The 22,685-nt window shown below is 39.6% G+C and overlaps 1 protein-coding gene across 3 annotated transcripts in view; it reads right to left on the reverse strand.

Annotated features, from left to right (window-relative positions):
• The window catches only part of ttc8 (tetratricopeptide repeat domain 8), a 41,442-nt gene that overhangs the window by 15,342 nt on the left and 3,415 nt on the right, over positions 1–22,685 (reverse strand). For 2 of the 3 annotated variants that reach the window (XM_078562286.1, XM_078562287.1), the window contains 2 exons: positions 6,027–6,147; positions 1,314–1,377 (listed from right to left, as the gene is read on the reverse strand). In XM_078562286.1, the coding sequence (XP_078418412.1) occupies positions 1,314–1,377; positions 6,027–6,147 (185 nt within the window). Of the gene's footprint in view, positions 1–1,313; positions 1,378–6,026; positions 6,148–16,996; positions 17,027–22,685 lie in introns of all 3 variants that reach the window. The other variant, XM_078562285.1, reaches the window with a different exon arrangement.

The following is a 22,685-nucleotide window of genomic DNA, read 5'->3' on the forward strand; positions in this document are numbered from 1 at the left end:
CATTTCTCCATTGTTACCCGTGGTAATATCCTGTTTATCCCTCAATAGCCCTATTTCCATCACAGCCTTTCTTTATTTAAAATTGATGTGTCTGTAAAATATTTTAATATTTTGTTATATGTTCCTCGATAATTTAATTTCATAGTTCCTTCTTGCCTTCCCAATTGTTTTTATGACTTCTCCTAATCTCGTCATATTCTCTCTTATCATACACTCCTTTTCTTTTCTTTTTATGTAGTTAATGCATGCCTCTTTCCTAACCCTTACTGTTATTCTCTTATGTTTTTATTCATCCATGGAACCTCACTAGTGTTTAGTTTGTTCTTTTCTTTCAGCACAATATATTTTTTCTGCACTCTGTTGAACACGGTTTTAAATGTTTCCCATTATTGTTCCACATCACTGTTTGTCAATATTGTTATCCATTTTATTTTCCCAAGTTCTATTCTTAGCCCCTCAAAATCAGCTTTGCTCCAATCTCTTAACCCTGGTTTTCATCATACTTACGTCCTTCTTAATCATCTTAAAGCATATTTATATTATAGTCATTGCTCATGACTATAGAAAACTGAACAGCCATCTTAGAACTTGCAGTTAGATTTGTCTTGGGGCCAATATTCTTCCTACTTGGCTCCAAGCTAATAATCTAAAGCATTGATGGCTGGACAAACAGCAGGAAACAAACCTGGTCTTCTCTAATATGCAGTAATGTTAGATGGTTAAACTCCGGTATTATTTCTGAACAAATTTGGATATCCTTAAGTTCTGGCAATACCTAACCATAACAAAATGCCCTAGACTTAGGTAAATGCAGTAGGAGAGCTTGTGCATTTCATTTTTGGGGAATAGAAGCCTTCATGTTTGCTTTTTCATTAACTTAGTTTGGAGAGCCTTAAGCAAGGGTGTCCTTGCATGGATCAGACACCAGGCTGACCAGAACATAGCTACGACCAAGTATTAGCTTTCATCACCTGACATTCAGTGATTACACTTCAAAAGTAATTCATTGGTTGTGAAGCATTTTTAGACATTGAGGTTGTTGAAGGTGCTATATGAATGTAAATGCTTTCTTTCATTTTTCCTTTCCTTTCAGCAGGATAAGAAGCCCAGGTTAATCAATCATCGTCCTAGCCTAAATTTTCTAAAGCCAATTGGGGTAGCACCTTCACTGTCAACCTGGCTGAGATCAGCTAATTCAATCCAGCCTTGAGATCAAACCTGAGACCTTCCTGGTGCATATGGTTCAGTAGCACAGCTTGCAGAGCATTTACTCACTAAGCCATCAAGCAGATCATAGTTAAAGCTCCTAATACCTGACAGCTGGGCTAGGACCTCCTCCTTGACTGATTCCTGAGAGTTTTAAAGAGGTTCCAGGTCCTGCAGACAAAAAGTACTTTAGATATCTCTGAAAATTGATTTCAATATCCAAATATAGTTCCACTGTCTAAAGTTAACACATGAGCCTCAATTTTTCAAGCTGCGGACGGGCTTGGTAGGAGGGGGCGGGGGCGGGCCAATTAAGGCCCGTCCAACGTAATACGCAAGTGGTAGTGCTAAAAAATGCGAAGGCCACTTGGCCTTTTTGCCTGCCCGCCAACCTTAAGGTTGGACGGGCAGTGTTACCAATGACATAGTTTACTTTCTTAATGGCCATAATAGGCGGTTTACATATTGGCGGGCGCGCAGCCAACTCCAGTGCCTATCGAAATATTGCGGGATTGCGTGATGACGTCGGGAAGCACGCCCGACGTCACTGCGCGTCATTTTACGCGTCAGCGTGTCGGGCCTGCTCCTGTATGCTGACTGAAAAATCCTGCCCATGATCATTTGTGAATAATACTTACTTATAAAAATATTTTTGTCAATTGAGCAAAATGAAAAGAAAATCACTGAAATTCTGGATGACATTTCCATATATTCTGTGATTATTAACACTTTTAGATGGATCTAAATAGGAGTTGTGTTTGTGGTAATAATAGTAAAACATGAACTTTAAAAGCTGAATGTTCATGGTTCAGTTGTTCCACTATCACCCGAGTCAGATGATCATGGGTTCAAAGTCCCTCCAGACACCTGAACATCTAATCCTGGCTGACACCTCAGTGTAGTAGTTAGTTTTCAGATGAGGTGTTCAAACAACAATGATAAACGGTGTTTTTTTAAAATTCAATTGATGTCATAATTGAAGATACAATTTTATAGCATTTAATGAGGCCAGCTGTATGTCCCAGCTGCTTTACTAGAGCAATCCAGCACCAATCCTGCTATCATGTTCTCTCATATATCTCGGCACCTTTCTCTACTTCAAATATTTATTAACCTTTCCACTAAAAAAATGTGCAATGGTCCCTGCATCAACCACTGCCTATAGAAAAGCATTCCTTGTTCCAGCAGCTCTTTATGTAAATTTTTCCTAACCTTCCTTCTCATTTTCAGTGATATGAATGACTTCCTCATCACTGACTCTCCAACAGAAGAAAATAGAATTTTCATTTACAATCAGACTTGGCTTTTCCTGCTCCTACAGAATTAGTCTCAGTATCTCAGGTTTTTCCTAATCTCTGGTATCATCCTGCTTGTGCTGTAAACTCTTTATGGCTTTAAAGACCCAGATTTTGTGGTCAGCAACAAAGCAAAATGCCTGAAATCCCTCCCTAACAGCACTGTGGGTGTACCTACACCACATGGGCTGCAGCAGTTCAAGAAGGCAGCTCACCACCACCTTCTCAAGGGCAACTAGGGATGGGCAAAAAATGCTGGCCCAGGCAGTGAAGCCCACATCCCATGAATGAATTTTTAAAAAGTGTTCACCATTAACCTTGAAGCAAACCGCCTGCAAAAACCTAGCAAACTCTGTGACGTGGATTTCACCTTTCCTAATGTTACTTTGATTCCAGTATCAGCTATAAGGGATCTCCTGCACCCAGCAACAGTGATGTCATCAAGCAGGCTAAGCAGACAAATCACAGAAATCAAAGGAGTGAAAACCACTGGTTATCCTTAATTTTTGAAGGCATTTTATGGAGAGTAAAATATGGATTCATAAACATGGGGTTAAGGTAAAAGTTGAAATATCAAACTTTGTTTTTTAAATCCATGAAATTATTCTTTGAAGCATAATGGAGAAATCTGACATACCACAAATATAAAGTTAGCTTTTCTGGGCCAGAGAGGTCACTCAACAATATTTATGAACTTGTATGCTGTTAAAAATCCAGTTGCACAACATTCAACAGGATGCACCTTTTTCCAAGGACTTTTACAGAAAGACTAATAGAGTAAAAGTGGAGGTTCACATTAACATAAGTGATTTCTAAAAATTTTCATTTGCACCGACTTCAACAGTGGACCCTGTAGAGAAGTGGGAGTAATTGGCAGCAACTTCTGAATCTCCACACTTGACTGCTCACAGGTGGACTCTAGAAGTTGCAGTCAACATTACAAATGCAAAATCCTGACAAATGTATTTTCTATAATGGGACATTCAAACCTGGTCACAGTAACCTAACTATAGCTCAAACCTGGTCACATAGTTAAATTATCAGGTACAAAGTTATCATCTCTTTATTCTTATATTATATATTTCTTTTAACTCCCCAGCCCATCCACCACCCTCCAAAAACCCTCCTTCCCCCACCCCCAAGTGCTATTGACCTTGATCTGACTTTACTGAATTGCACTTTCAAGGCATCCCCATAAAACCATTACTCTCTCTCTCACTCTTGGCAGTTCCCCTGGTAAAGCCCTCATCTCCACTCCCTAAACTCCAAGCAATGCAGCATATCTGGCTAGACCACATAAAACACTTGCTGGTTCCACTCTCACCTGCTAAAACCGATCATAATTTCAAGATAATCCTGCAATGCAAAGATAGCCCCTATTGTCTTTTCTCTACTGCAGACCATCTTAAACCTCTCTCCCTGTTTCCTTGACCCTCAAATCCAACAACAATGCAAGGAGCTCATGGACTTCTTTGTCACTAAGATTGAGACAATCCTTGAAGCTGCCTCTGCCACTTCCTTCCCTTCCACTGCCCACCTGGCCAAATTCCCTTTAACGTTCCCTCCTGCCCTAGCCCCGAACTCACTTCTCTATTTTGACTCCTATCTCCCCACATGCCTTCTTTGCGCTCATCTTGTCTACGAGACCCACCTCCTGTTCCCTTGATTTTATTCCACTAAAATGCTGATCACCCAACATCCCCTCCTGGCCTGTATTAGTCAATATTGTAAATTACAGTATTGTATCTCTCTCTTCAGGCGTTTTCCATGACCTTTAAATCTGCAGTTATCACCTCTCTCCTCAAAAAGCAAACCCTTGACCCCACCGTCCTTGTAAATTACCGTTCCAACTTCCCGTTCCTCTCCAAATTCCTTGAACATGGTGTTGCCACTCAAATCCATTCCTACATTTCCCAGGGCTCCATGTTTGAATCCCTCCAATCAGGTTTCCCCCCCTGCCACAATACTAAGATAAATCCCAAAGTTACAAATGACATCGTACATGACTGTGACAAAGGTAAACTTTCCCTCCTTGTCCTTCTCAACTGATTTGCAACCTTTGACACAGTTGACCTATGCAATCCTCCTCTAACACAGCTCCATTGTCGTCCAGTCAGGTGAGACTGCTCTCATGTGGTTCCATTCTTATCTATCTAATCATAGCCGGAGAATCATTTGCAATGGCTTCTCTTCCTGTTCCCGCACTGTTACCTCTGGTGTCTCCCAAAGATCTATCCTTGGTCCCCTCCTATTTCTGATCTATGTGCTACTCCTCGTTGACATCATCATTAGTTTTCACATGTACGCTGATGACACCCAGCTGTACCTCACCATCACCTCTCGACTCCTCCACTGCTGCTAAGTTATCAGACTGCTTATCCGACATCCAGTAGTGGATGAACAGAAATTTCCTTCAATTAAGTATTAGGAAGACTGAAGCCATTGTTTTCAGTTCTCACTCAAAACTCCGTTCCCTAGATATTGACTCCATCCCTCCCTCTGGCAACAGTCTGAGATTAAGCCATCTGTTTACAACCTTGTTGTCACATCTGATCTCAAGATGAGCTTCTGACCTCATATTTGTGCCATCACTAAGACCACCCATTTTCAATTCCATAATAGTTCCCAACTTTGCCCCCGTCTCAGATGATCTGCTGCTGAAATGCTCGTTCAGGCCTTCATTACCTCTAGGTTCAACTATTTCAACACACTGGTCTCCCACATTCTACCCTTCGCAAACTTGAAGCCATTCAAAACTCAGCTGCCCGTTCCCTAACTCGCAGCAAGTCCTGTTCCCCCATCATTCTTGAGCTCACTGACATGTTTCTGGTTCAAGCAATGTCTTGACTTTAAAATTCTCATCCTTTATTCAAATCCTTCCATGGCCTTGCCACTCCCCTCTCTGTAATCTCTGCCAGCCCCAGAACTCTCCAAGAAATCTGCGCTCTTCTAATGCATTCCCAATTATAATTGCTCCACTATTAGTGGTAGAGCCTTCAGTTGCCTAGGCCCCAAGCTCTGGAATTCCCTCCCTACATCTTGCTGCTTCATTACTTTCAGACAATCCTTAAAACCTAACACTTTGACCAAGCTTTTGGTCATCGGACTTAATATCTCCTTATGTGACTCGGTGTCATACTTTGCTTTATAGTGCTCCTATGAATACCCTGGGAGGTTTCATTATGTTAAAGAAACTAAATAAATGAGTTGTTGTAAGTACAGAATTCAACATGTCTAGGTATTTTGGATGCTCCATATCCTTCTTTCATTATCTTTGCATTGTTTGTATTCTCCCATTCTTTTAATTTATCAAAAAGCATTATATCACACCTCACATTAAATCATATTTACTACCTGTCTGCCCATTCCACTAATCTGTCTTTGTCTGCCTGAAATCTTTTACAGTCTGTCTCACTGTTTGGCAAACCTATTTAGTGCCAACAGCAAATGTCGAAATGAAGGTCTGACTGAATTAAAATCAGGCCTAATTTAATAATTTTATAATTAATTTTCTAATGTACTTACGGGCAATCTGGGCTATAGCACTGTCATCAAGCATCATTTCCGCTATTCCTTCTTGGTCTACATCAATCTCATCCACATACACCATCTCTGTTAAGGCTCGGGTTTTCAAACTCCATGCAGCCTACAGAATAGTCAAATATCCATTTCAAAAGTTTTGTAATTACAAATTTACATCAACTACAACTACAATTAAAGGAATGGAGCAAATGGGTGGAAGACAAAAGAGTAGCTAAGTCATGGTTTAAGGAAAAGCAGTAGCAAAAGAAGGCTCCCTTTGCCATACTGATGTGCACTGCATCAAATACAGTATTTAGTATTGGAAGAAATTCATCACCTATTTGAAATTCAAATTGACAATCTAAGTGCACAGTTTCTACCCTAGATTAAAGAACCTCAAATTTTATATATTCTACTACATCCTACCTGAAAACACTACCAATATAAAAAAGAGACATACTTGAGGAAAATGAGGTTTTGTTACATTTTAGAAGTTTATTTTTTAAAAGTAATAAGGTGAAGAAAATTATAATAATGAGCTCAAGGAAGCAATTGTTTTATTGAAGTTCAGATTATATAAGGTGTTATTTGAGCCCTTATGCTAATCCCTTGATTAAATGTCTCAGTATATTATTTTAAACCAAATACCTGTGCCTAGATGTAGAAACTTGCTCATGGTTATAACAATTGTAAACTAAATATTTAATTAACTATGGCATTACCATTTAATATACACCGGTTCAATTTTTGCTAGGCTTTCTCTGTATTAAAAGCAGAAAACAGCAGAAATACATAACAGAACTTTCAATATTTTCAAAGAAAAATGGTGTTTTGAGTTTAGTTCCTTCATCAAAACTAGTATTCCTCTATCCTCAGACTCAGCTATCCTCTGCATATTATAAGTAGCTACGTAATTTCACAAGAATCACTGATCATGTCTATCCTTTTAAAAGATTTTTGTCCTGTATCATGGAACACCCCTTTTCCTTGCTATTTTCTACTTGGTAGCAAGTTTAGAAAGTGTTACATTCACATGACATAAATTATTTTTCAGGTGTGCTTTAATATAAATTATATGAAGCTGAGTCCCCATGTTCATGAGTCAGATTGCTGTGAATCAGGAAAGGAAGAAAGATGTGTTACCTGTTATACAAGAATCAGGAGTAGGCCATTCAGCCCATCAGGGCTGCTCCACCCTTCGATAAGATTATTTTCTGATCCGATGGTGGCCTCAATTCCACTTTCCTCTCTTCCCCTGAAACCCCCAACTCCAACTCCCTTGTCAATTAAAAATCTATTTAACTCAGCCTTGAACATATTCAATGAGCCAGCTTCCACTGCTCTCTGAGGAAGGGAATTCCACAGACTAATGACCATCTCCTCATCTCTGACTTAAATGTGAGATCCCCAATTTTTAAACTGCAACCCCTAATTCTAGATTCCCCACAAGAGGAAACACCCTCTCAGCATTCACCCCAAGGAAACACTCTCTCAGCATTCACCCTGTCAAGTCCCCTCAGAATCCTGTGTGTTTCAATAAGATCACCTCTCATTCTTCTAAACTCTAATGGGTATAGACCCAACCTGCTCAACCTTTACTCATAAGATAAACCCTTCATCCCAGGAATCAGTTGAGTGAACCTTCTCTGAACTGCTTCTAATGCAATTATATCCTTGAAGTAAGGAGACCAAAACTACGCAGTATTCCAGATGTAGTCTCACCAAGGCCCTGTGCAACTGTAGCAGCACTTGCATATTGTTATACTCAATTCCCCATGCAATAAATGCCAACATTCTATTTGCCTCATAATCACCTGCTGTACCTGCATACTAACTTTTTGTGATTCATCTACCAGGACTCCCAGATTCCTCTGTACCATAGAGTTCTGCAGTCTCTCCATTTAAATACTATACTGCTTTTCTATTCTTCTTGCCAAAGTGGACAAGTTCATATTTTCCCACATTATACTGCCAATCCATCTGCCAAATTTTTGCCCACTCACTTAATCTATGTAAATCCCTTTATAGACTCTTTTGTGTCTTCTTACAACTTACTTTCCTACCAATCTTTGTGTTATCAGCAAATTTATTTACCATATATTTGGTCCCTTCTTCCAAATCATTGATATAGATCATAAATAGTTGAGGCCCCAGTACTAATCTCTTTGGCACTTTACTAGTTACCAATGATATCAGTTTCTGCTATCCCCTGAAGCTTGCTTGACTGCATTCAGAGAAAAGTTTCCCAGAATTACTTTTTCCCAAAAGTGACTTCGGGTCTTTTTGTCACCCCCAGGAAATTGTGAGTGTGTGCTGGGAGGATAGGAAGGCGGTTGATATGCATGAAGGTTGCACCATGCCTGAATGAGACAGCTGAATGGGCCACTTGGTGTTTTCTCTTCCTATTTTTCAATCGCATTGTTTCTTAAGCCAAAATGAATGAACAGAAACTAAGATGAGGTTTAATAAAAGTTGTAGTCTCCTGCCAAATGGATGATTATAGTATATGGATAATTATAGTCATCTCTTGCAGCCATGAGCCCCCACTGCTTCACCATTGGCATCATCCACAGGCTTAAGGTCCACCTCCATATAGAGACTGATGACCGAGCTCTGCTATTCCCAATTTCTCTTTACCACTTCTATGTTGACTCACTTCCTGCCCGGACTGAACTTCGGAAACACCAACGCATCATTTTGAACATCCACCATAAATACCTTTTTCTTGCTACTGAGGAATATGTCTTGAGGCAACATTCTGTTAACAAGGGGGACCATCAGACTTGAGTCAATTCACCAATATTGAAAATACTGTCAGTTTAATTCCAGGAGTCTAAAGAAAGGCTGGTGAGAGTTCTGAAGAACTGTTATAAATCCCAGTTGCCTTGTACTCTTTTTATCTCAAAAATACTAGGCTACATCCCAAATACTTGTGGTTTGCTGAATTTCAAAATCTCACCTGATTGATTTCACATTATTATTCGCACAAAATAATGTTATTGAAACAAAAACAGGTTTGACATTACACAATGACAAAATTCACATATACAATTGTTGACTCCAAATTGAAAGGCAGTAGTCAATTTATAAAGCAAACTCAAGGAAGATACAGACAAATTGGTGAAATGGGCAGAAACATGGCAGATGCATTTTAATGTGGAAAAGCTTGAAATTATGCACTTTGAGATAAACGACAGGAGAGGTAGTATAATCGAGTTGGCACAGACACAATGGGTCGAATGGCCACCTCCTGTGCTGTAAGCTTCTATGATAACAAGCAGAACACAGAACTTGATGCTTCAACTTAGCATAATAAAACAACTAGTTAATCTGAATCACAAGAATAAAATGGCAAAATGTCATGTTTAACCTTTCTTTGTGAAGAAGACTGGTGAATTTGAAAGCATAAAACAGCATAAATCTCAAATTGTGACACTCCTAAATGCAGAGAATACATGCTCTGATAGCAGATTGGCTCTTGTTACAAAAGTATAATAATTTTCATAATACTTTTCTGGTTTATTGTCAAGTAGGTTTATGGGTGTGAATGTAGGTGGATCGGTCTGTGTGATTTAATTACCTTGGAGTCAGGGAGACTGCAAGCTTGAAATTATCAAAAGAGGTTAGGTGTAGAAATATACTTGAAATGCTAATGAGTAAACCTGGATGGGGTCTTAGCATGTAAGGTGTGAAGGGAATTTGCATTTTTAGATAAGTGAAGGGATTGTTTGGATTTCAAAGGGTTGTTAGTATGTTTACAACTAGCCAGATAAGCAGGGCTAAGGAGTGTGTGTTTATTTTTCCCAAAGGTTACTGACAATAATGACAACATGAGAGTTTTTATATTATGGGAAAGGTCCAGTTCCAAAGATACATGGAGCAATGGAATTTATATATTAAAGGGCAGAATTTTGCCCTTGGTGGGCGTGCGGACCCCACCGGCTCGGCGGTGGGCGGACAGCCGACCCCCGCCACCGTTTTGAGTGGGTGGGCCAATTAAGGCCCGCCCAGCGGCCTGCCCAACAAGAAGCGCTATGTGCATCCTGTGCTGGGGTAGGGAGGGAATCCCCAGCTGTCAAAGTGCATTCTTTCGCACTGCTCCATGAGGTTAAGTGCTGTCTCAGGGAGATTAGTGACGGTCTAAAAAAATTTTAAAAATAGAAAAATAAAAATATTATTAACATGCCCCCCTCATGTGATAATGTCACACGAGATGGGACATGTTAATAAATATAACATTACATTTAATAAAGTTTTTAAAAAGGAACATGAAACCTCATCCTGTCAGTGGATGAGGTTTCATGTATTATCAAAAGCCCGCTGGGGCTCCTGGCCTGCCTGCCAGCCTTAAGGTTGGACGGACAGGTCCTTTAATTACTTTAAGTACCCTGTCAATGGCCTCAATTGGCCATTGACAGGTCGGCAGGCGGACAGCTGATTTTGCTGTCCGCCCCCCTTTCTGAAAATTTAAAGGGACTGGGATGACGTTGGAGATTCCTCCCGACGTCATTCCGCGTTATTTTCCCGTTGGCGAGTGGGCCCCGCCCCCAAATCGCCAACGGAAAAATTCTGGCCAAAGAGAGAGAAACATACATAAAGGAGAATGAAAGGATATGTTGGAGGTTATGTAAGATTTAACAAGAGTGTGTGAAACAGCCTTGAAGAAGCCTCCAGCCATTTGTGCACAAATCTGTTGTGTCCACTAACTAAAGTTAGAGAAAGCCAACTGGAATTCCACCGTCAAGTGGGTACTGTGTTAATTTGCTGGTTTTGTTTTTACATCTAAAATCTATTTTGGACTGGTGCCTTAAAGGGAGTGTGTAACTGAGAGTCAGGTGAATTAGGAATTTTAGGAGTTGTTATAGTATTAAGTAATTGTAGACTTATGTACGTGCTTGAAAGCTTTTATTTTGTTAATAAACATTTTAATTTAATTTTTAAAATCTCTAAAGGCCTTAATGGACTCATTGCTTCTGAATTCAGTGCACACATCTTCTCATAATAAATACAAGTTGCAAAACTGTTGTGATAGCGTGGCCAAGTTTCCCTTGTGGGTTTGGTCCACCTGGCACAATTTGCCCCGTGATAACACTCTGATGCCTGGCACTTTTGTTTTTAACGAAGGTTATATTCATCTGGATGGGGGTGGGGAAGATGTAAGTCGGGCTTGGAAAAGGACTAATAAATGGGTACCCAAAATAACAGCTGAGGGAGAAAGCAAAATCAATGGTCAACCAAATGGGTGGTGGAATAGTGGCAGTTTCTCTCTTCATAAATGCTGCTAGACCTTCTGAATATTTCCAGCATTTTCTGTTTTTATTTTAGATCTCCAGCGTTTGCAGTATTTTGCTCTTATATTAGAGTAAGTTCTACACTTGCGTGACAGATTTCTGTTTGTCTCCTTTACCTTGGGATTACATAGGATATATGGCACGGAAACAGGTCATTTGGCCCAATAAATACATGCCAGTGTTTATGCACCACTTGAGCCTCCACTCTTCGTTTCTCAACCAAATCTGCTATTGTAACTATTTATTCCAGCACTTCCCAAATTATTTTCCAATGTGACCCCAATTCAACACTTGAAAATTAATATGACCCCAGACACCAGCAAAACAAAACAGCAATAAAGCAGCATAGTAGCATTGTCTAATTATTAAAATTGGTGTATTATAGATCAACATATAATACATATATGAAAATTGGTACTTTTAATGCAAATTTTAAGAATATTTCATGTACTCATTTAGGTTTCAGCCAAGCTCTCCATATTTCCTGGTGACAGAAGATTTAGTGAAACCCCTCTCCTTGTCAATCCCACATACATATTATAATCAGCCCCGATAACCTCCCCCCAACCCCCCCAATGCTCCCTTCTTCCCAAAACCTCTCCCGCTCTGTGTAGAATCTCCAGCCCTTCTTCCCAAACCCCCTGCCCCCCTTAAACCTCTTCCAAACTTCCCTTTCCGTCTTTTGGTTTAATTGCTGGCACCTGTGAAGCAGAGTTGCTAGCCTAAGGTAAGGAGCCTGTATGCCAGACAGACTGGAGCAGAAACAAGTTTGAAGTCACTACTCACCTTACTGGCTTAGCTGCATAACCTCCCGGTTATTCCCGCAGTCAGTGACTGAGTGACACTTGTCAGTCTCCAGTTGCGCCAGTCAGCATACAAACATCACAGGTCCATTCAAACTCGCTGCTGGGGGTGTTTTCTGAAGTTAAAGAACACTTCAGGCTCACTATCTGCCCCTACTGTTTTTCAGAATTGATTCTGTGGGCCCAGACTGTCCCACCAGACTGGATCATCTCCTTGCCACAGTCGTCATTGTTGCTCAGAGGAGGGGCAGCTCACAACTCCAAATATGACCTCTGCAACCCATTGGGGGTCACAACACACAATTTGGGAACCCCGGTCTATTCCCTTGTCCCTCATATGCTTGTCTAATTCCCCTAAAATGAATCAATACTATCTGCTTCAACCACTCCCAATGGTGGCGAGTTCCACTTTCTTACCACACTTGGTGAAGAAGTTTCTTCTAAATTCCTTATTCCCTGTTCATCTTGATTGCATTCTGTTTCCCCTCCTGGCTTTGATGAGGGATCTTCCAAAACTCACTTTCACAGCCACATATCTTTCCTCAGCAAATGTCTCCAATTTGGATTTATTCCATGTGGATGCCAACTGAAATGCGTTCATGTTTCAGATCCATCTGTGTTTACAGACATCTCCAAGATATCCAGCATTTCTCAAGTCACTGCTGTCGCTGCATCCCAAGATACAGGTTCAACACCCTGCACCGCCGCATGCACACTCTTGACCTCTCTCTTCAGCAATACTGACTCACTTTATCTCAAAGAGCCTACAGTTCCATTTTCTCTTCCTTTCAGGTATGTCGGAGCACAAGATTTAACTGCGCATGGATATCAATGACCCTTCGGGTCCTTTTTCCCCTTTCCTCTGAGCCCATCCCTTCTTCCAATCTAACCCCTTGCTCTGTTTTTACAATCCCCTCTGACCTTCCCATCTCTGATCTTGAACAATCTATCCTTAGCAAAGGCCTCAGCTTCATTTGCTTACACCCCCACATCAATGAATTGAGAGCTTGGTAATGACACTAAGATCATCTTCTGTTGCCTTTGCCTCCACGCCCACTTCTTTGGCCAGGAGTCTTTCCTTTGCATATTTGACTCTTTCCCCCTTCATCAGAATTCTCCTTTCACCTGAACCCAGCAGTCTGGCCTCCTACTCCCTCTAGATCTTTTCATTGAGAATTGCTGTGAGATCGGCTGTCTTAATTTCTCTGCTCCCCTCACTCAATCTAACCTACCATCCTCTGAACCTGTGGCACTCTGTTCTCTCAGATCCAGCTCTAACATTGTCATTAGATGTGCTGACATAGGTGGCGCTGCTGTTGTCTGGTGAACTGATTTCCACCTAGATCATCAAGCCGTTGTTTCCAAGACTATCACTGACAGCATCTCCTCTGGAGATCTTCTTTCCTTGGCCTCCACCCTCATATTCCATCAATCCCAAAAAGCCACTTTTATCTCCTTCCCTAGATCCACAAACAAGATTGCCCCGATAGACCAATGTTTCAGCCTGTTTTTGATCCACAGAACTGATTCCTTCCTATCTTGACTCTATTTTTTCCTCCCCTTGTCTGGTCTCTTTCGCCTAGATCCAGGAATCTTCCAATCCCCTCCACCACTTTAGAAGTTTCCCATTTCCTGGCCCTAAGTCTCCTTTTCACCATAGATGTCCAATTTCTCTGCACCTCCTTCCAGAATAAGATGGTCTGAGAATTTCTCTACTCTTCCTTGGACGGAGGCCAAAACAGTCCCCATCCACCACCACCCTCCTCCAGCTGAACTCGTTTTCACATTGAACGACTTCTCCTTTAGCTTCACTCACTTTTTCCAAGTAAAATAAAAGGTGTTGCTATTGGAACCCATATGGGCCCTAGCCATGCCTGCCTTTTCATGAAATGTAGGGAACATCCTTTGTTCCAGTCCTACTCAAAACCCTTTCCTCACCTCTTCTCTAATTCACTGATAACTGTTTCAGTTCCATTTCCTATTCTTGCCTTTAATTGGAAAATTTAATCAACTTTGTTTCCAATTTTCATCCTTCTCTTGCCTTCAAATGGTCAAGTGGAACTCGCACTTCTGATCTCGCCCCTTCCCACACCTCCCAGAATCACAAGGGTTCCCCTTGTCCTCACCTTACATATCATCAGCCTCCTCATTCAACTGATTATTCTCTGCTATTTCTACCACCCCAAGCATGATTCCACCACCAAACACATCTTCCCCGTCCCTCTCCTTTCAGCCTTCCAAAGGTACTGTTCCCTCCAAGGCATCTTGGTCCATTCCTCAAGCAACCCCAACACCCCCTCCTCTTCCCAGGGCACCTGCCCGTGCAAGTGGAAGAGATGCAACATTTGCCCTTTTGCCTCTTCCCTTCTCAACCAAGACCCAAATACTCCTTTCAGGTGAAACAACGATTATCTTTGTGCTTCTTTCAATTTTGTATACCCTATTTGCAGTTCACAACACGATTTCCTCTACTTTGGTGAGAACAACTGAGATTGGCTGATCTCTTTGTGGATCACCTCTGTTTAATCCACAAACCACAACCCTGAGCTTCTTGCCGCCTGTCATCTTAATTCTCCACTTCTACTCTACTCTCTTTGTTCTTGTTCACCTACAACGTTGCAATGAAACTAAATGCAAGCTTGAAGAAAAGTATTGCATCTTTTGACTAGGCACTTTACAGCCTTCCAGACTCAACATTGCGTTCAATAATTTCAGATCATAACTTCCTCCCTTTTTTTTGGATGGCAGCTTTTAACCAAGATCCTGGTTTCACGTTTACATTTCCGCGAGGCACGTTTTTTATTTCTTTACTTGTCCCATTACCATCTCTTTTTATCTTTCACTATTATCCCTTTTGTCATTTAATCTCTCCTACCTTACATCCTTTCACAGACCTTCCCTTCTGTTCTTTTCTACCCTCCTCCCTTTCCTCACCTTGCTTAAAAACTGCTACATCTCTAAATACTCTCATTTCTGATGAAGGGCCGCCAACCTGAAACGTTAACTCGGTTTCTCTATCCACAGATGCTGCCAGACCTGAACATTTCCAGCATTTTCAATTATTGTTATATACAGGGCCTAGACTAGGACTTTTCAATGCATTTTGAAATAAAATGTGACCCATTCAGCAACTTTAAATAAAATAATTGCAATTACAAATATCAAAATCCAGGACCTCAACTCCCTTTAATAGAAATTAAAACCATTTGAGTTATTTTGCTTTTTACTTTCTATATAACAGGTAATGCTGGAAATACACAACAGGGCAGTCAGTATCTGTATAGGTTAAAGACAAATTTAATGTTTCAGTTAAAACACTTCCTCAGAACTGAAAATGCAAAGATAAACAAGCATTCTAGTAGAATCAGAAAAAAAGGAGGTGGCCACAAAAATAACAGATACTCAATTCCAGGAAGACCTGAAAACTGCTTAAAGCAAACAACAATGTAGAAACAACCAAAGGCACAATAGAGGGTAGTAATGAGAGGAAAAGAACACAGCCGAAGAAACCATGATTGAATGCTTCCGCAAAAATGGAGGTTTTGAGGCGACCTTAAAGAGCAGAAGTTGAGAATCAAAAATGTTTAGGGAAGATATAGAGCGCAGTACCAAGGTGGCTGAAAGCTCATCCACTAATGGTGGTGTAAAGGGAGGGGGAGCTCAGAGGAGGCATAATCTAAAAGGCTGAAAGTTGCTAAAAAGGAAATATGCAAGAAGTTGCAGAGGTAGGATGGAGTGAGGCCATAGATGCTCTGGGGAACAGGGAGCCAGTGCAGATCCTTAAGGATAGGTGATTGAGTGATCAGGGCTTAATGCATGATAGAATATGGGCAACACATTTTGTTTTTCTCTCCTTGCCCTGCCTGGTCCCCACAATTCTATTAAAAGGCTTGTTTATTTTTTACATTTTAATTTCTGAGAAGAGTTGTTCTCTGAATGTTAATTTGTCTTTTCTCTCTATAGATACTGATTGACCTGGCTCATGACTCCACCTAAACACATTCAAGCTGACCAATAGAATTCGACCAAAACTGCCTGTAAAAATTGGCTCTTTTAAATTCACAATTGTAATCTTGCTGTGGTTTCATGTCTGACGTGAACACCAATATCACATTAGATACTGTTGTTGAGACAGTGCTGTGCCAAATCGGTCAAGTCTGGACTTCAATCCTCCCCAACCCTCAACCATAGCTCCAATCCCAGACTGACTTGGTCAGCATTTCAAGCATTTTCTGCTTTTATTTCCGATTCCCAGCATTCACTAATTTTAAAAAAATTATCAATGTAACAATATTTGTATCATAAGAATGCATTATCTGATTGACCTGTGCTTACTACAAGCCATTATCTATTACATGGTCAGCATGGACTGATCATTTTTTTTCTCCTCTCTGCATTTTCCTCCCATCAAGATCCTGTTCCTGCTCCCCTGTCACATAACAATAGATCAGTATCACCAAATGTTAGATAAAATTCTAAAACAAAATAGACAACAGGAAAAAAGACAAAACACAATTGAAGTAGCAAAATTAAACCATCAAAATGCATTAAACTCAAACAAGAAAGCATAAAATAGAGCCTGCAAAATAATTAAGCAAGGGGAGAGCAATTGAAAGAATGGCATATAACAAGGGAGGAAATAGCCAAGAAACATGTTAGCATGCTTTTTTTGTGCTATATTAACAACAGACTTTTAAAAAAAGCTCTCAATGAGCAATGCCGCAAGATGTCCACTAATATTCACCAAATATTTTACTGCAATTACGTTTAGCATAACTAATTTCATTGAAAGGATTTTTTTTCTAAATATTGCACAGGTTTGGCGTGAAAAAGGGAGCATGTGAAAAGGAATATGGGAGAACCTAGATTTGTGTTTTACCTCAGTTACAATGATTTTAGTTTCAGTTTCCTTGGGAAGCATGAAAAAGAAAATATCAATAAATAAACAGAAATCATTTTAATCGTTTAACAGAACACAAATTAATGTAGAAAAGAGAGTGTATCAATTGTTTCGAAGAGAGATACTTCAGATTGTTCTTTCTAAACTGAGTGTTTTTATGTGTCTATGGGTGTTGTGAGTCACGATGTTGAAGACTTCAGGGCTGTGTGGGGCAGGCTGGGAGGTCCAGCTCATCTTTTCCTATTCATTCTCATATGTTGATATACTACAACAACTACCTATTACAGAGAATGGGGTGGTGGTGGTGGTGGGGGGAGGCCTTGTGGAGGTGCTCAGCATTTTTCCAATTAGCTTAAAACTTAAGTGCCATGACTACTGTATTGTTTAGAACGTGGACAGAAATGTTACCTTAAGGCAGCAAATGTATTTTATTGTTACATTTCCTAAAGATAAAATGTACCATTAAAAAAAAACCCACAGTAAATTAAAATCAATATGAAATTTTATATCTTCCAGGATGCCATTAGTTATTGAGCAAGACAATTTCATCTATATCATATTATCACTTTTCATAAAGTATCTCATTTGTAAATGTGTATAATTAGCTGATGCAGAAAGCTGAAACCTCATCTTATCTATAAGCAACAAAATTGCAGTGCATTCCAATTTTGGCAAGGATTCCCAAAGACATAGCTGGAAGTTTGGTTTGTTTCTTTTGGAATGTTGGAGAAGTTGTTATATTGTCACAAGTGAAAGCAACAACATATTTATCAAAGTGGGAAACATTAAATGGTGCGCTGTATGAATGCTAACAGCATTTTAGAGGAGGCATTTTCAAGAAAAGTTTTAAAATAAATCTGCTGGAAATTAAAAAGGTAATAAGTTAACTTTGAAAATATTAACTATATTGTAAAAGATGAAATGTCATGGTTCTCATAGCGTTTTGTATTACCAGTGTACAGAAATATTTGGTTCAATACATCAAAATAATTTAGAAATATTGTATACTTTGTTCTCCATGTATTTACATTTTTCTTGTACCCAAACTCACCTGTGTGGACGCCAGTATGCTCGAAATGCAAAATCATTCTTTTTTTCAACAAAATTTAATAGCTTACAGTATGATTAAACCATGTCCTTAAAGCAATCCTTCTACATTAAATAGTGGTAAATTTTAATTCAAATAATGATTATTAGAACTGGAAAGTGGTAGACTTACATGTTTTAATTTATCCATTCAAAAGGACATTACAGTCCCCCTTGGTTGCACCTAACTATTTCTTAAACAGATTACAGGGTTTCCACATCCAACACTGTCCAGAAGTCCATTACAAGTGTTTATCATTCACTGCATAAAGAAAAACTTCTGAATAATAGCTCGTTGCCTTTCTTTAGCTTGGACCTTTACCCCTAGTCTTACTGCCACAATTTAAATTTATATTAGTATTCCAGATTTCCTTGTCCTACACCTCTCCATAAAAAGTTATCTCCCAAATGCTTTTTTGAGCCTGAAAAGTATCCAGTATTTTTTCATTGTTCAGATTCCTCTCATCAGGGATCAGCGTAACAGCTCTTTTAGGCATTGTTTCCCTTGTTTCTAGGCAGCCACAATTGGGATTCCACTCTGACAAGATCATAACTTTCTCTGATTTGTATTCTACTATTTTAACTACATAGTTCAATATTTTATTGGCTTTGTTGTTAGCTTCCCCACATTGGTTGAACAAGTGAAGCATTGAGAATTCTAGGAATCCCAACTTCATACCTATGTCAACACCATTCATGGTGTATGTACATCATCCTTTTTTCCCCCCAATGTACAGTGCTTTACATTTGTCTGTCAGCAATTTTTTTAAAACCCCATTCCCAAGTTTTACCCTCAAGTCACCAGAGCTTTGAACTTAAACTAGTAGCCTTTCATATGGAACTTAATCAAATCCCTTTTGGACATTAAGTACACAATGGCCCAGATTTTACAATCACCAGGGAAGTGATTGCACTCACTGCTGACCTCAAAAAAAGCTGTCCACAAACATCTAGTGAGGCATGGCCTTCATCTTTTCTGACATTAACTTCATTCTGGCATTAGCTATAGAGTATCTCTGGAGTCCAGCAACATTAAGCAACCAGTTTGAATAATTCTCATAATTAGCAAACTAGGAAGTAACATGTTTTAACATTCACTGATTTTTATCATTTTACAGAAAGCAAATAAAGATTGGCACATACATATGGCATTAAGTAAGCTTAAGTATTGAAAGTAATTTTTTTTTTAATTCAAAAGCCTGTGAAATTGTTATCAAGGAATAGAAAAATTTATTTCACAAATATAAAATAGCTTTTCAGGACTAGAGAGGTTGCTTGGCAATAATGACGTATTATACCGTTAAAAATCCAGCCACACCTCATTCAACAAGGTGCAACTTTTTCAAGGGTTTTTACGGTGAGAATAATAGCGTATAAAGTGGAAGTTCAAATCAATTCTGTGATTTCTAGATCATTTCCATCTGGGAGGACTTCAAAAGCATACCCTCTGGAGGAGCAAGGAATCAGGGACAACAGCTTCTGGATTTCTGTGTTTAACTGCACATGTGCTGATGTCAGGAGTTGTTGTCAGTTTCACAGAGTAATGAAGGCGAACGCTGTCATTACAACTGCAAAATCCAGGTCAATGTCTTAGTTTTACCACAATGACAACCTGAGTCAAACTTTCTCAAATAAATTAAAATCAGACCTAATTTTCCCCTTGCTAGGTTGTTGCACAGATAATGCCCGAGTTTACTTCTGATAATCAATTCCATTATGTGACACAAAATTGAAAGACGACTTTTAGGTCTGCAATTTATATGCAAAATAATGAATTATTTAAAGTCAACAATTCTTCAAGACTTAAACCCAAGTGCCTGAAATATATCTTTGTGTATGAGTTGTTAATCATGATCGACGTGCTACTAGTTTAGATCCCAAGCGAAGGTTTGGGCTCTATGGACTACATATTAATTTATATAAACATTCAAAGCAGTGGTTCAGTGTAAAATCATTAAGGCACCAAATGCCTGTGTGTATACACCCTCGCGAGTGAACAAATGAAGACAGAGGAGCTTGTCCTTTAATCATCTGTCTGACAAGCATGTATCTATCAAAGGATGCTCATGAGATGCCCTTTGGGTACCATTAAATTGTTTTACATTTGCTGCTTTGGGATTCATATTTCAGTTTGCCATTCAGAATATAACTCACAATAACAGGGCATATAAATTCCATCATACTTAACAGGGACTCTTGCACAATGATTGCCAATATCTCATAAATCTCCTTGCTGGCACAAATACCATCCAACCTGAGATTTATTTGTTTTAAGCCTTGTTAACATATCCAGGACATCTCATTTGTATGGAAACACTGAATTTTGGCTTGGTACTCTTTTTGTCCCCCAAGAGGGCATGTCATTCATGTTTTCTCTTATGATAATACTTCCTAAAAATATTCATAATGTGCTAATCTTCAGTTTTAAACCCATTTTTAATATTATAGTTCCTCTACAATCCTCATTATTATATATAGTATTGAAAGATTTTTTTTCCACTATTACAACTGTTCAAGCATTTTTTGGATTTCACTTAGCTCCTCTGATCAAATGTTTGGTGTCTTTCTGTGTGTTAACATTATCCTTTCTTCTGTACAAGATTTTAGGAGGTAATTTGTCCTCATTATTTCAGCTCTATTTGTTACTTAATTTAACGTGTATGATTTTAGGAATATATTTATTCTGTATGCCCAGTATCATCTTTCAAAGGTATTGCATTTGTCTTCTACTGAAATTATGCCAAACATTATCGGCCAATCCATTTGTTTTCATTCCCCCCCTAACTTCTGGGAATGTAATCCTTTTATAGTAATAACCCTTGCTCCTGGTTATGACTGAATCCCAGATCATGTTACACTTCATGATTCTGTGGTTTCTGTTCTCCAGGGGTGCCATAACCTCCATTTCCTTTTATAGTGTCTGGTTATTTCTGAATACTAGGTTGAGCGAGAGCTGACGGAGGGGGAAAGCCAACAAAATAATGGGGCATAGCATTTTTTCCACTGAAAAAAAGTTAAAGAACATAATCTTGGCACTTTGCTATCGGCACATCATTTTCTTCAGGGAAAAGTTTCAGTTTAATTGAAAGTAAAAACATCAGGCAGTGAATTAAACACAATTCCATCTAAGGGATTAACATGGATTTTGTAACTTCCCATGCCGTGCTTTTCCCGTTTCATAGCAAATTAACTTTTGATTGCAACTGTGGCCTTATAAGGCCACTCAATTCCAAATTGCCGAAAAAGGAGACATGCCTAAGCTTTTCGTCTTGCACTCATCAGGACACTCGCAAGAATACCAATATAAGGTGGGTAAACAAGAAGTTATACTGTATGTGAAAAGAGTGGTGATTGGTTGTCAAGTGGCGTTGCCATGAAGAATGCACTACTGATGGTGACTGACAGTTAACTGCCAAGCATTGTTTGAAATTTAAACCAGGCAGCTTGACCCTCATTAGTCAAGGCATTGCCCTAAGGAATGAGTCAGCAAATGGCTGTCACTTATTTTGTTTAGCTGAAACAGGTGCAATGTTTGTACATGTTCTTTCTGCCTGCAAAGAACAGGGCCCTGTGTATTAATATATGTAGCTTCCAATACACGCAAATGCACCACATCCCGAACCCGACTGACAACCTTAAATTGGTTGTCAGAGTAATTCTTAGCACACCGAGGACTATTCAGCCAAATGTTGTCCAATCGTGGAATCACAGCTAATGTTGGACGCTGTTTTGAGTTTTGCAAGCATGGGCTGGTTGTGTATGGTCTGTGCCCTGCCCATTGCAAACAGTGGCTGGGATATGCTGTTTGATACAATCTGCCAGTCTTTGGGGCGTATGGCCTACATACCTAGCATCACATTTGCACTGAAATTCATATACCACATTGCTCATTTGGCCCAGCTCCAACAAATATCTTTTTTGAGTTCCATGAGGCACATTTCTTTGATGGAATGACACCTAACCTCCTACCATATTTCTGATGTGTGGATGATACGTTTGCTATATTTAAATCCGCAGCTGCATGTAACAATTTTCTTACATGTCTTAATGGGGTCCAATCTGCACTTAAATTCACCTATGAAATGGAGCAGTTAAATGAACTCCCCTTCTTTGATGTACTAGTTGAGAAATCTGCCAGGGGATTCTCTACCACGGTCTACCCGCAAGCCTACCTTCACTGGTCAATATTCACGCTGGGATTCTTCCAGTGCCACACGCTATAAGTTTGGTCTTATCGACTACCTTGTAAATAGGGCCTGAGCCATTTGCTTACCATGCAAGCTTGATGCTGAAATAGGGCGCATCAAAGGCATCCTGCAGGATAACGGCTACCCTGATCAGATCATTTCGGGCTGTAATTCACGCAAACTCATGAATGGGCCCTTTTTGGCCCTGAAAAGTGCCCAGTCTACCTTAGGTTACCCTGGAAGGGCAACGTATCTCAACATTTTGAGCAATAGGTGAAGCTAGCTGTTTCACGCTGCTATGTGGTAGCAACATGAGTGGTATTCACCACTAATAGGTTATGGGGAGAGGGCAGGAAATTGGAGTTGAGGCCGAAAGGAGATCAGCCATGAGCATA

This window comes from Cetorhinus maximus, chromosome 18 (genome assembly GCF_964194155.1).
Source record: "Cetorhinus maximus chromosome 18, sCetMax3.hap1.1, whole genome shotgun sequence".
NCBI lineage: Eukaryota > Metazoa > Chordata > Chondrichthyes > Lamniformes > Cetorhinidae > Cetorhinus > Cetorhinus maximus.